The sequence below is a fragment of the Dermacentor andersoni genome, chromosome 4 (assembly GCF_023375885.2).
Source record: "Dermacentor andersoni chromosome 4, qqDerAnde1_hic_scaffold, whole genome shotgun sequence".
In the NCBI taxonomy this organism is placed as follows: domain Eukaryota; kingdom Metazoa; phylum Arthropoda; class Arachnida; order Ixodida; family Ixodidae; genus Dermacentor; species Dermacentor andersoni.
The window spans coordinates 204,065,249-204,077,426 of record NC_092817.1 but is presented as its reverse complement, the minus strand read 5'-3'; the positions used below and the strand labels follow the sequence as shown (position 1 = coordinate 204,077,426).

The window sequence follows — 12,178 nt, the reverse complement described above, 5'->3', positions numbered from 1 at the left end:
TTGTAACCGCTACTGCGACATGAGGGCATTGTAGTAAGCGGGTTATTTCACCATGGAACACATACAAAAATTGACGGTGCAGCAGCTTCTCAATGTTATAACCGATATATTGTTATAACCCGTATCATTATAAGTGGTTTCCACTTTACTGCTCCTACATGGCTTCCGGCATGCAAGACGCTACTACTCCTACTTCTGCTCCGTCAACCTCAACTCCCCCGTCTTTGTTCTCGGTGCTCAGCATGGCTATCGTGCCCCCCATGCCGTCTTTCCTTGCATTACCCGGTACTCCTTTGGTACCGTGGTTGACTTGGATAGTTTTTTTTTGCACGTTTCTCCAGGCGATTGGATGCGAGGCACTACAAGATGAGAGGAAGAAGGCCATTTTACTGAGTAATTTAGGATTTGAGGGGCAGCGTCTCTACTACAATAAGGCGTCACAAATGGACCTGACAGCTGCAACATTCTAAGACTTTCTTTGCATCTTCAACCAACATTATGAAGAAAGCACAAATCTCCTGGTAGATCGTGTTATCTTCAGTGACAGAAAACAATGACCCGGGGACACCTTCCAGGACTTCATCACTGCTTTACAAAGGCTGGCGCCTGCTTGTGTGTTTGGCACTTGGCACGCGAGTCCCTTCGTGACCAAGTCTTTCAAGGCATCGCATCAGCAAGAATACTACTGGTACCGGTTTTCCTGCTGCATCCACTTCATTACAACCTCTTGTTTCGTCCCCGCGACCAGGATCACCCCATGCAGAAGAATCTCCTGAGCTTCCGTCCGACATTCCCTCCCAAGACAGGGCTTCCGAAGGCACTCAGGACACCAACACACATTCGAGTTCATTTACGAGTAATAATTCCTCTGGTCCTACTCCACAAGCTTTACTGCCTTGGTTTATTATTTTTTTTTTTTACAGAAGTTTCAACCCTCCCATGTGAATTTGGCTGTTATGCCAAAAATGTCTTTCCTTACATGTTTATTAGGTAAATAGTATGCAAGTAGTATCCTTCAAAGGGGGGATTTCTTGCAGCATAAGCTTGCAATGCGCACATCTCCAAGTTTCTCTATGGTAAATAACCATTATATGAATTCTTTCCTTATGCAAAAAAAAAGCATCTTCCATTCTAACTAGGTTCTAAGTATCCTCACAGAGGGGATACCTTACATTTCTTGTACCTTACAATTCTTGCTGCGTAAACGTGCTGTAAATTGAGGACGACGCAACGAGCTATGGAAAGAAGAATGATAGGTGTAACATTAAGGGATAAGAAAAAAGCAGATTGGGTGAGGGAACAAACGCGCGTTAATGACATCTTAGTTGAAATCAAGAAAAAGAAATGGGCATGGGCAGGACATGTAATGAGGAGGGAAGATAACCGATGGTCATTAAGGGTTACGGACTGGATTCCGAGGGAAGGGAAGCGTAGCAGGGGGCGACAGAAAGTTAGGTGGGCAGATGAGATTAGGAAGTTTGGAGGGTCAACATGGCCACAATTAGTACATGACCGGGGCAGTTGGAGAAGTATGGGAGAGGCCTTTGCCCTGCAGTGGGCGTAACCAGGCTGATGATGATGATGATGATGATGAAACGTGCTGTATGCACGTCTTCACTACGGTAATGATCAGCATATGAAATCACCTTTTTATGCCAAAAGTCTTTTCCATGTTACTTAAAGGGCCCCTGAAACGGTTCGGACAAATTTTGTAGACGCGTAGGGTACAGCTTAAGTAGAACATTCACACCACAATTTAAGTGAAGCGTTACGTATTAATGGAGCTTCAAGCGATTAGAAGTTACCCTCCTCCCTAGTCATGCTTTTCCTCCTCAACTCGTTCGCCGAGCGATCGGGGCTAAGCTCCGCCTTCACTGGTTTCGCGTCACGATGCGACGTCACATCGTCCACTTCCGGTTGTTTTGGAGCCTGCCCCCGCCCGCGTGAAACCTCTCCGCTAGCCGCTTGGCCGTCGACCCCAAGCGAGAGCTATCGAAGCAGCGTGCGTTGCGAGCATTCTGTCGTAGCGCCGAACGTGTCTGGTATTCCGGTAACCACAGGCACGCTGGTCATTTCGGCAAATGACTGGAGGCATAAACTCAAGCTGATGAAGGAACTTTAGCGTAGACGTACGTGCGGCCTGATCGGTCTGCACGGTCCAGCCACTTGTTGGCGCAGCGCTTAACCAGCCAAACAAAGCGCTAATATTGCTCTAACCAAGTGTAAAACATTTTAAACATTTATAAAAACAAAGTGTTGATGATTACACTCCTGCGAAAAATACACACCAGCAGCCAAAGAAGAATACACTTCGTTACTGCTACTGTGTATGGTTGAGCTCTGTGCCACCAGGTGGCTGCACCGTGCAGACCATTTGCATTTGCGATTCTGCTCATCCCATGGCTCATCCCATTACGGCACAGTCAAGCGACCAGACCCTGTCCCCTTGCACTTGCATTTGCCCTAATACCGGACTCGCAAAACGCTATTGCGTTAGTAATTTTCCGGTGTAAAGTGGCGGCCACAAACGCGCAAACCCTGGCGTCGATCGGATAGCGGCAGTCCGATGCGCAGCAGCCAGCTCGCTCGTATGCTGCCTTGCAGAGGGACACGATGTCGCAGCTTGACATATTGCCAGTCGCTACGTTTGCAGTCCACAAAGCAACAAAGTCTAATCATAGTGCTCGCGAAAAGACTGAGACCGACTCTGACCGCGGAGCTCTCGTCAAAATGGAGTACGTTGTAACACAAGCAGACGACACTTGCTGTGTGCCGGAAGTGCTTAATTGTATTGAAAAGTCGTTCTTGTGCATTCTCTTTATGTTACTTTCTGTTTATAAAAACAAATGAACTAACATTCCAACTATTACGAAGATCATTTGTTTACCATAAAGTTGGAAAAATTATTGATCACGCGCACTGGTCAGCCAATCGGATAGCTCGCCCCACTGACGTCATATGGGTAGGGGCGGCTTAAAATTCTGCCGAGCAGCGTGCTCCGATCGGCAGCGATGTGCATTTTTAAAACCTAATAATAAATTACACGCTTTACGCGGAGCACTTAGATGTGTCAATTAATGATCAGAAGGACCTACTCTAACGACTCAGTACGTTTGTAGAAAATCGTCAAAATCGTTTCAGGGTCCCTTTAAGTCCTTTACTATCGTCACAGGGAGGGACATCTTGCATTCTAGCAGAGTAAGCACGCACTACACACATTCTTAAATCTATGACGGCCACAGAGCTGTCTCAACTCGGGCTCGGAGCGAATGAGCCACCCATCCATGTTGTCCAAGGGGGTACATGGATGTTTGCATTGTGTGTTTTTCTTGTATTCAGTGAATTCTTATTATCATGTTTGACGCGTATTTTCAAGTACGCATCCCTTCGTTGTCCTCCCAAGACAGGTACATTTGCAAACTTCGGTGCAATCGTGTTCATGAACTTGTGTTCATATTATATGTCATTATATTGTATGCTTTCTTTCCTTAAAAATTGGAGAAACCAAAGATGTCCGCTTAGAAAAAAAAAATTATGTGATAGGCACACAGACCTGAATTTTCTACTGTATAAAAATGTAATCCACCAAACACTTGTGCTTGCATGTGATTTAATATTCACAACTCACTTCAAGTTAATAACACATGGCATGTACAGTGCAGTCCACTTATAACGATACCACATATAACGATATATCGGTTATAACGATGGGTCGACATGAGAGTGTCATTTTATGCATTAGGTCTATGGGGAAAAACACCATTTATAACGATAGGTTATTCACCGCATATCGGATATAACGATCAAAATTTTGCAGTCTGGACGGCGTTTTCCGTGCCAAATAGTCGTAACGATTGCGTTGCTTAGTTCCCTGAAACGAACGATGTCGAGACGAGGCGATGTTTACCTCCGTAAGTTCGTATCTGCCGCCATTACCGCGCAGCGCGTCTCGCCCCGCCCGCGCACGAGTAGGCGCAGCCAACGTTGGCGCAGCGCGCCACAAGATGGTGCTAGCTGCTTCATGCGCATCGGCCACAGTCGCTCCGATAGAGAGAGAAAGAAAAAAAGAAGCGACAAGCAAAGCGGCGCGGTGGCGCCCGTCCCGCGTCTCTCTCGCGATAGCAGGCTGACGCCACCGAAGCAGCGTGCAACAAACGGTTCAACCCAGTTCGAAGATGGCGCCGACAAAGCGCAAAGCTGTGTCGCTTGACACGAAGATTGATATTTTGCAGGACTCTCAATGCGGCTTCAAGGTGAGCGCCCTCGTGAAGAAGTATGAGCTCGTTCAGTTAACGATATCAACCATCTTGAAAACCGGGAGCGCCGCGATTGTGAAGGCAGGAGCTATCAGCGGCCATTCCGATCAGCGGAAAAGGGGTTAGAGACCCTTTGTACGCCGATGTTGAAGAGGCGCTTTACCAGTGGTTCATCACCAATTGCTTCAAGAAGGCGGGCTTTGTGCGTAAGGACGAACTTCCCCAACCCGCTGAGACCGACCCGGTGGAATTCGCTGACATAACCGAGCTCTGGGAGCTCGTTCCTACTGGTGACACAGGTGGTGTGTCGAAGGAGGAGTTTTTGACTGCAGACAGTGCTGCCTCGTTCTGCGATGAGGTCACCGACGAGGCGATCGCCGAAGATGTGCTGTCTCGACAGACGCAAAGTTGTGCGACCATGGCGACGGCATCAGCGACAGTGACAACGAGATCGACAGTGGCTCCTTGACCCCGACCACGATGTCCACGCAAAGTGCACTGTCGTCGATCGACTCCTTAATTGATTGTATGCATGCTAAAGGATTGCCGCCAGTGTTCGCGCAGCAGCTGGAATCCATGCACACCGCGGTTGTGAAGCTGAAGCTGCCGCAAGAGCAAGTGCAGATTTCGGACTATTTCGGCGCGCCTAATCCTTGACACGGTCATTGGCGCTAGAAATAAAGTTTGTTTTTCACGGCCTACTGTATACATCATCTATTCTTTAGAGCAAGTAGCGAATTCGAGTTCAGAGCTGCAAAGGTAAAGAGCGCAAACGCGTTTAAAAATTTTTTTTTTTGGTAACTGCAGTCCAGATATAGCGATCATCGGTTATAACGATCATATTTTTCGTCTTTCTCGATATCGTTATAAGTGGTCTGCACTGTAATGGGTCACATTTCCACTGCATTTATATTCCATTTGGCCAGTGCCAACTAAAATGTGTCACTGATACATGTCCATCAGCTATGCTATTTGTAAGCCCTATTCATTGTATACTGTAAAAGCCCACATATAATACGAACCCGCATATACCGTATTTACTTGCATAGTAGTACATAGCACTTTTTTGTCAAAAAAAATTGATGCAAATTCAGGGGTGCGATCATTACGCGGGTGAAATTTCCCGCGAAAATAAATTCTTTTGTCATCCCGCATTTGCTGCAGGATGAAAACAGGTTAACAAGCAGGCGGCTGCCACTGTAACAGTGCGGGACACCAAAACAAGTATGGCGGCCGGCGGAGCAAGCTGAATGCGCCGAATGCGATTTTTGTTCGTCTCGTGAGCACATTACGTGCATTGAAACACTTTCTTCCGTATCAGTAATGAGTAATATTGTTAATTTCGGCAAGTTTGCGACAATAACATAGCCATGTCCATTTTGAAGGGACAGAAACAGAGATGGGTGCGCATAGCTACCAGTGACATAGAAACACACAGCGGGCGTGCTGCAGAAACTGCGGCATTTGTCTTCACTACTATCCTAATACGGCACGTCTCCACTAAGGGTGGGCAAATATCTTAGCTGTGTTACAAGCATCGGCATATGAATAGGGTACACTTCTTATGTATCAGTGTAAACGTGGCCACCATAGTTGCCGCTTGCGATTTGTTGCTTGCCCACGAGTGCAGACGAGAAGAATCGAAAGGCGCCTTTTTTGTTGTTGGCCAAAACCATTATGAAGCCTACAAGTAATAAAGCCAAGGCAAGTTTGGTTGTAGCTTTTTTTTTTTTCGTGGAAGTGCGGAAAGTGATGAAAGGAATGAAATGGGGCGTCTGCTTAATGCTTGTTGCGTGCAGACCGCTTGGTGTGTCTTCAAGAGTTGTTCGCGTAGCATTTAACAGCATTCGACAGATGGTAAGCGCAATCATCATTAGCTAGACTTGGCGCACAACATATCGCTACGGCAGGTTCGGGGTGCGACCATTACAATGGAAAGAAAAAAAATCGAATTTTGACGGCAAAATTTATGGCCGCGATCATTACGCAAGTAAATACGATAGTGCAAGGTGAAATTTATGGGATGTGAAATGTAAAAAAAAAGTTTTATCCACGTACAATACGAGTACATTTATAAGTAAACATTTAAGTAAACATTTACTTAAATTGCACTCCACACTTCAATCACTGTCTTCCTCAGCTGCGCTCTCTTCGGATAGTTCCTGGTTGGACATCTCTCTCAGTTTGAGCGGTCCGAGTGTGTGTCACTTGTGAAAACAAAAGCCACCCACATTCGCTTATAGGCATGCACCGTGCTTGTGCATTGCTTGCATGGTTGGATGGGGTGCGGTCACAAAGGCAGCTAACTGCACAGGTGAAACCAGGAAACGTGAGTGCAGTCTGCTAGCAAACATGCACGCAACAGCAAGCAAAGAAAGCAAAAGCTGTGTGTGCTTAGTGGACAGTATGATGTGCACCAATCGCACAGGGTGATCAGTGCCACGTGGCAGTAGGTGCCAAGTTTTGATGAAGCAGCACTGGTTCTCACTCAGTACAATCATTGTACCAAGTCATGTGTGCATCGGAGAAATCTTGACACATTAGTGCATTATCCGCTGTGCTGCTTTAGTAGATTTGAAATGTTAATTGGCGTCCCCTGTTTTCTATCACATTGTAATGAAGAATAATGCCTGGCTTTAGGCAGCAGGATTGCCAACAGCATCACATGCCATAGAGGCTATAGCTTTGAGATTGTGCTCGGTGATGCGCTCTACCAGTCACAAAGTTATCAAGGAGGTTTATTTGATGAAGGGTTGATAACTGGTATAGTGCTTCACTTAGCACAACCACCAGGCGTTCTTCTTCATTACAGTATGGTCACGTGAGGGAGTTGGAGTTGTCTTTCACAGCATTTTGGAAGAAAGAAAGAAACCACGCGCCCTTGACGCGGTGCCGCAGCCAATGGAAATTTAGGCTGCTACAGACGCCAGACACTGGCTTTTTCACTCAATGAGCTATTTGATGCTTTCACATGAAAAAAAACCCATGGATTACATGGAAAATAATTCATAAAAAGCGTCCTTTGAACAAATGAAGGCTATTCTCTTCAACAGCATGTTATCGTGTTAATTTCATGTCACAGGAGCTCGAAAGGTAAATTATTCAAGCGAAACACTGTTACATGAAGGAAACACTAACTAATTTCATCAAAATGTCCCTGTGCAAACTCTGGAGGTACATTTCTCAACCCAAATCTGGCATTCAATTTCTGGCAAGTGATAATGCAACTATCACGAATAGCTCTAAAATGGCTTGCCTCCAATTAATATTTTGAATCAGTTTTCACTTGCGAAAATGGCTCTGCACGCCTAACACGACTTTCTAGTAAGCAGCATCTATCTTTGCTAACTGGAAAACTTACAAGATGGCATTCTGCATTTGCTTTTTAATCTAAGTGAGTAAAAATATCCAGGCCCCAATCAAATTCCCAACGCTACTTTAAAGCGGTATGCTGAGGTGCTCATTTCTCCTTGTAGATATCTTTACCAAATCTCTTGGATCTGCTGGCGTTCTGAAACTCTGGGGGTGGACTAAGATGATAGAAATTCACAAAGAAGGATTCAAAAATGATGTTGCTAATTACCGGCCAGTCTCTTTGACAAGTGCATGTTTCAAAACGCTGGAGCACATTTTAGCTACCCACCTAATGAAACTTGTGGAAGAAAACGGGATTTTAGGTAAAAATCAGCACGGTTTTCGACAAGGCTACTCTACACTCACAATTCTCACTGAGGTTACACATGAAATCGGTGAATGTATTGATGGAACGGTTCAAATAGATATCATCATCATTAATTTACGGAAATCATTCGATAAAACATCCCACAGAAAGCCGCTTATAAACTTGTCTCATTTCCTTGGTAATACTCAGCTATTAAAATTTATAGAGACAAATTTTTCAGAGAGGGAACTGCTTGTTTAAATAAATTATGTTTCCATTACCAAGAAATCAGTTTGACCGGCGGATGTGCCACCAGGATCCGTTATAGGCTCTTTACTTTTTCCATTTATATTAGCAATGTGGGTGCAGGCTTTTCAAAACAAGTAGCAAGAAAGCATTAGTATGCAGATGACACCATTGTGTATGCTAAAATGTGCTCCCCCAATGACCAACAGAAACTTAGTAACAAGCGAAAAAAAAAAAAAGTTAGTCTGGTGTGAAGAGGGGGGAGGGGGAATGGAAATTAACACACCAAAAACTATTTTTATATGCGTGACGGGCAAAATGATCTATTAGCTTTTCCTTCAATGGTGCAGAATTAGCTGAAGTTAAGGAACTTAAATACCTAGGGATTCATCTTACACATGGTTTGAACTGGTCAGTACATGTTGACAACATTTGCAATAAGGCCCATGTGTAAACTTTCCTCCTTGCGACGAAAACTTCACCATGCCACACCGGAAATAAAAACAATGGCTTACAAAATGACTGTACTTTCTGTACTGACTTATGCAAGTCATATTTGGGAGCCATGCACTCAACAAAACACACTAAAATGTGAGCGTGTAGAAAACAAGGCCTTGAAGTTTATCTTTAATTGGTATACTAGAACGCAGTCTGTTACTGAACTTAGAGGCAGAGCTGAATTTATGACTGTCAAGTGAAAAATGCAGCTTAATAGGTTCATATTCTTATTTTTCACGTATTGAGCGGAGACTATAAGGTGGAATTAGAAAAACACATCATGTTACAGAATCCTGCTAACCCCCAAACAAACCATTCAAAACATATCAACCCTCTTAATTATAGAACAGAATCATTGAAACACAAATTTTTAGTTCGATGCACAAATGTTTATTTTTAAGTCATTATTGTTTGCTGCTTGTCAGTTTCACGTGTTCAGCATCATTACATTGTCTCATATTATCTAAATTATTTTCATTGGCCTATACAGCGATGTACTTTAACTTGTTATGTTTAACTCATGTGACTTATTATTTTCATATTTTGACATGTTGTGTCTTCATATCCCAATTGCTATATATTGAATTCTTTAAACTTGTGCTAGCTTTGTACATAATATCCTGACAGTAAGAATAAATCAATAAATAAAAATATTAAAAAGTTCAAAAATTCTACGCAATCATTTGAACATGTTTCATGTCCACATTTCGGAATACTGTGGGCTCACTGTGGCGACCGTCTGTGCAATGTTCAGCTATACTTTCTTGGGTACTTTTGTGATCTTTGGTCCAGACTGGCTAGCTCTTGTCTGGCTTTGGGAATTCCATGGCTAGTACTTTAGGAATATGGGCACCCCGGCAATCCTAGTCGGGACCATAAATTCCATTGCAGAGATTAATAGCGCACATTTTCCCTGGTTGCCAGGCCATCCGGGTGCTGGAAGACGGTGTGGGCTGTGACATAGTGAAGATTGGCAGCCTGGTGCGCAACCGGGAGCGGTTCATCAAGAGGCGCCAGAGGCTGCTGGGACCCAATGGTACCACACTCAAGGTGTGAACCCTTTTACGGCTGTACCTGCTGCGCTTGGTGGTCAATTCTGCCCATTGTCATATTGTGGCTCAAAACTTCCGACTCTTCATGGCACATTTTTAACACAATAATGCTAAGGGCCCTGTGTCGCAGAAAATCTGGCGTCGGTGTCCTGCATCCAGCGGCCTGCGTCAGACATCATTTCAGCACAAAGAATTTGGAACCACACATACCCAGGCCCTCCATGTGGTGAAAGGAAGTTACTGAACTAATTGAATTTCTCAAGCTTAAATTAGTAGAAAAATGGTAAAGTACGACATACACACAACCTGCATACATGATAGCGTCGGATTATAAGTTGAATATACGAGAAAATATAATTCTCTTATGCAAAAAAACAAAAAAAAAAAACACACACACACACAAACCCCTTTTCCAGCATTTCTACCATTCATAGAACGGCCATAGCCTCCCAGGTTTGCGCATGTAAATCCCAAAGGCTATAAAGTGGCATGCCCAGTTCCTTCCAACATCTCCACAAGGCGCTCACCTCCGCTGCATCTTGGCCCACAAGAGGCCGCGTTTCTACCAGAAGGCTTGCCTTCATTCATAGCGTTTGCCGCCATCATTTCTCGGTAAATAGTGCGGTTACATGAGCTGCAATTGCCGGGAAGCGTGAGAAGCAGTCATGGATCTTTGAATGCTATTGCGTTTCACTCTTAAAGGCGAAGCTTAAGCGTCTTCCAAATTTTTGCTGAAAGGACAGCAAAAGATTTTTTTCAGGTCTACAGACATGAACAAAATTTGTATTGTGTAGTTTTTTTGGACATTCTGGTCACGTGCACCAACCATTGCAGCTGAGTGTCCTGCAATTTTTCTCCAAATTAATGGTAAAAATTAACATTCACACTCACAATCCATGCCCTCAAACAGATGATCTTTAGAGCATCAAGTTGGTGGATGTTCATCATGTAAAAAGGGGAGTATTGTGCTAAAAACACATGGATAACAGAAGTAGAAGTGGACAGGATGTGAACGTCTTGTACACTTCTACTTCTGTTGTCCATGTGTGTTTAGTGCAGTACCTCCATTTTCCAAGACGATCTCTAACAGCAACCCTGTGTTTGCCGCTTATGAGGTCGTGATGTGAGCTGCAGCATGGGTCCTGGCAGCTTGCGTAACTTTTTTTTATACATGTGCAGGGCTCTTATTGCTATGAACAACTGTGTCAGGCATTAAGGTTTTAACTGCGATGTGACCTTCATAAAGCAAGGTTCATTTTTATGCCATGAGGAGTCAAGTGGCACAAAAGCATTTAAAGTTCTATGCCAATTCTGCACCAATTAAGATTCGTTGTAGTCGACTGCATTATCCTGACACATTGTGTCCACTGTTCATGTTCGAAGCATGTGTTGCCACCTTTGATGTCATGTGAAGCAGCTCTTTTGTCTGCCTGGCTCTGATTTGGTTTCAATCAGGTTTAAGAGAGCTACAAACAATTACAAATTATCCTCCTATCTAGCCATGCTTTTTCTCAACTCGTTCGCCGAGCAATCGGGGCTAGCTCCTCCTTCACTGGCTCTGCATCATGATATGACATCGTGTCGTCTACTTCCGGTGTCTTGGAGCTAGCGCAAAGCCTCTCCAGGCTCTCCGCTAGCTGCCTGGCCGTCAATCCCCAGCAAGCAGCGTGCATTGCAAATGTTCTGTTGCAGCGGTGAGTATGTCCAGTATTTCGGTAAACGCAGGCAAGCTGGGTGCTTTGATGGATGGGCGTAAGCATAAACTAAAGCCCTACATACTACTACTGCTATGATGAAGGGGGTCTAGCATAAACTTGAGCAGCCTGCTCGGTAGATACACCTGGTAGCGCAGAGCTTTACCGGCCAAACAGAGCCAATATTGCTGTAACCAAGCTTAAAACATTTATAAAGACAGCGTGTTCTTGATTATGCTGCTGCCGAAAATTTACACCAGCAACAAAGTAGAATACACTTGGTTACTGCTACAGCCGACTCCCGTTAATACGAAGTTCACGGGGACCGCAGGAAACTTCGAATTAAACAATCTTCCAATTAAGCACAAAGCACAAAAACAGCACATTATTGGTAGCAAAATCGAGTATTTTCCCTAAGAAAAATAGTCGGTCATCTTGCTCTGTTTCTTCTTGCCGAATCGCGCTGCTGAAAGCAAGTTCTGCAGGCTGTAGATGTGGCGGAACGCTTCTTCCGCGTTACCTTCAGCGGCAAGGAAGCGCTACGCGAGAGCAAGGCCCGCAGCTGCATTGGCAGCCTTAGGTGGCAGCTCGTCTTCAACGTCATAGTCGCTTTCCTGGGGCCGAATAATCTCCACAATCTCTTTATACGTTAGTGCACCGCACGTTTCGACCGCCTTGTCTACGGCGACGTAATCTTCAAAATTGACGTCCCCGAGAGCATCACCAAAATCAGTGCTGTCAAGCTCGCTTATTGACGCTTCCTCCGAAGAA

General features: G+C 44.5%; 1 protein-coding gene across 1 annotated transcript in view; it reads left to right on the top strand.

Moving 5' to 3' along the window:
- Positions 1 to 12,178, top strand: part of LOC126538501 (KRR1 small subunit processome component homolog) — a 64,242-nt gene that overhangs the window by 17,103 nt on the left and 34,961 nt on the right. Inside the window, exon 4 of the mRNA XM_050185357.2 lies at positions 9,586 to 9,711. Coding sequence (XP_050041314.1) covers positions 9,586 to 9,711 — 126 coding nt within the window. The remainder of the gene's footprint in view (positions 1 to 9,585; positions 9,712 to 12,178) is intronic.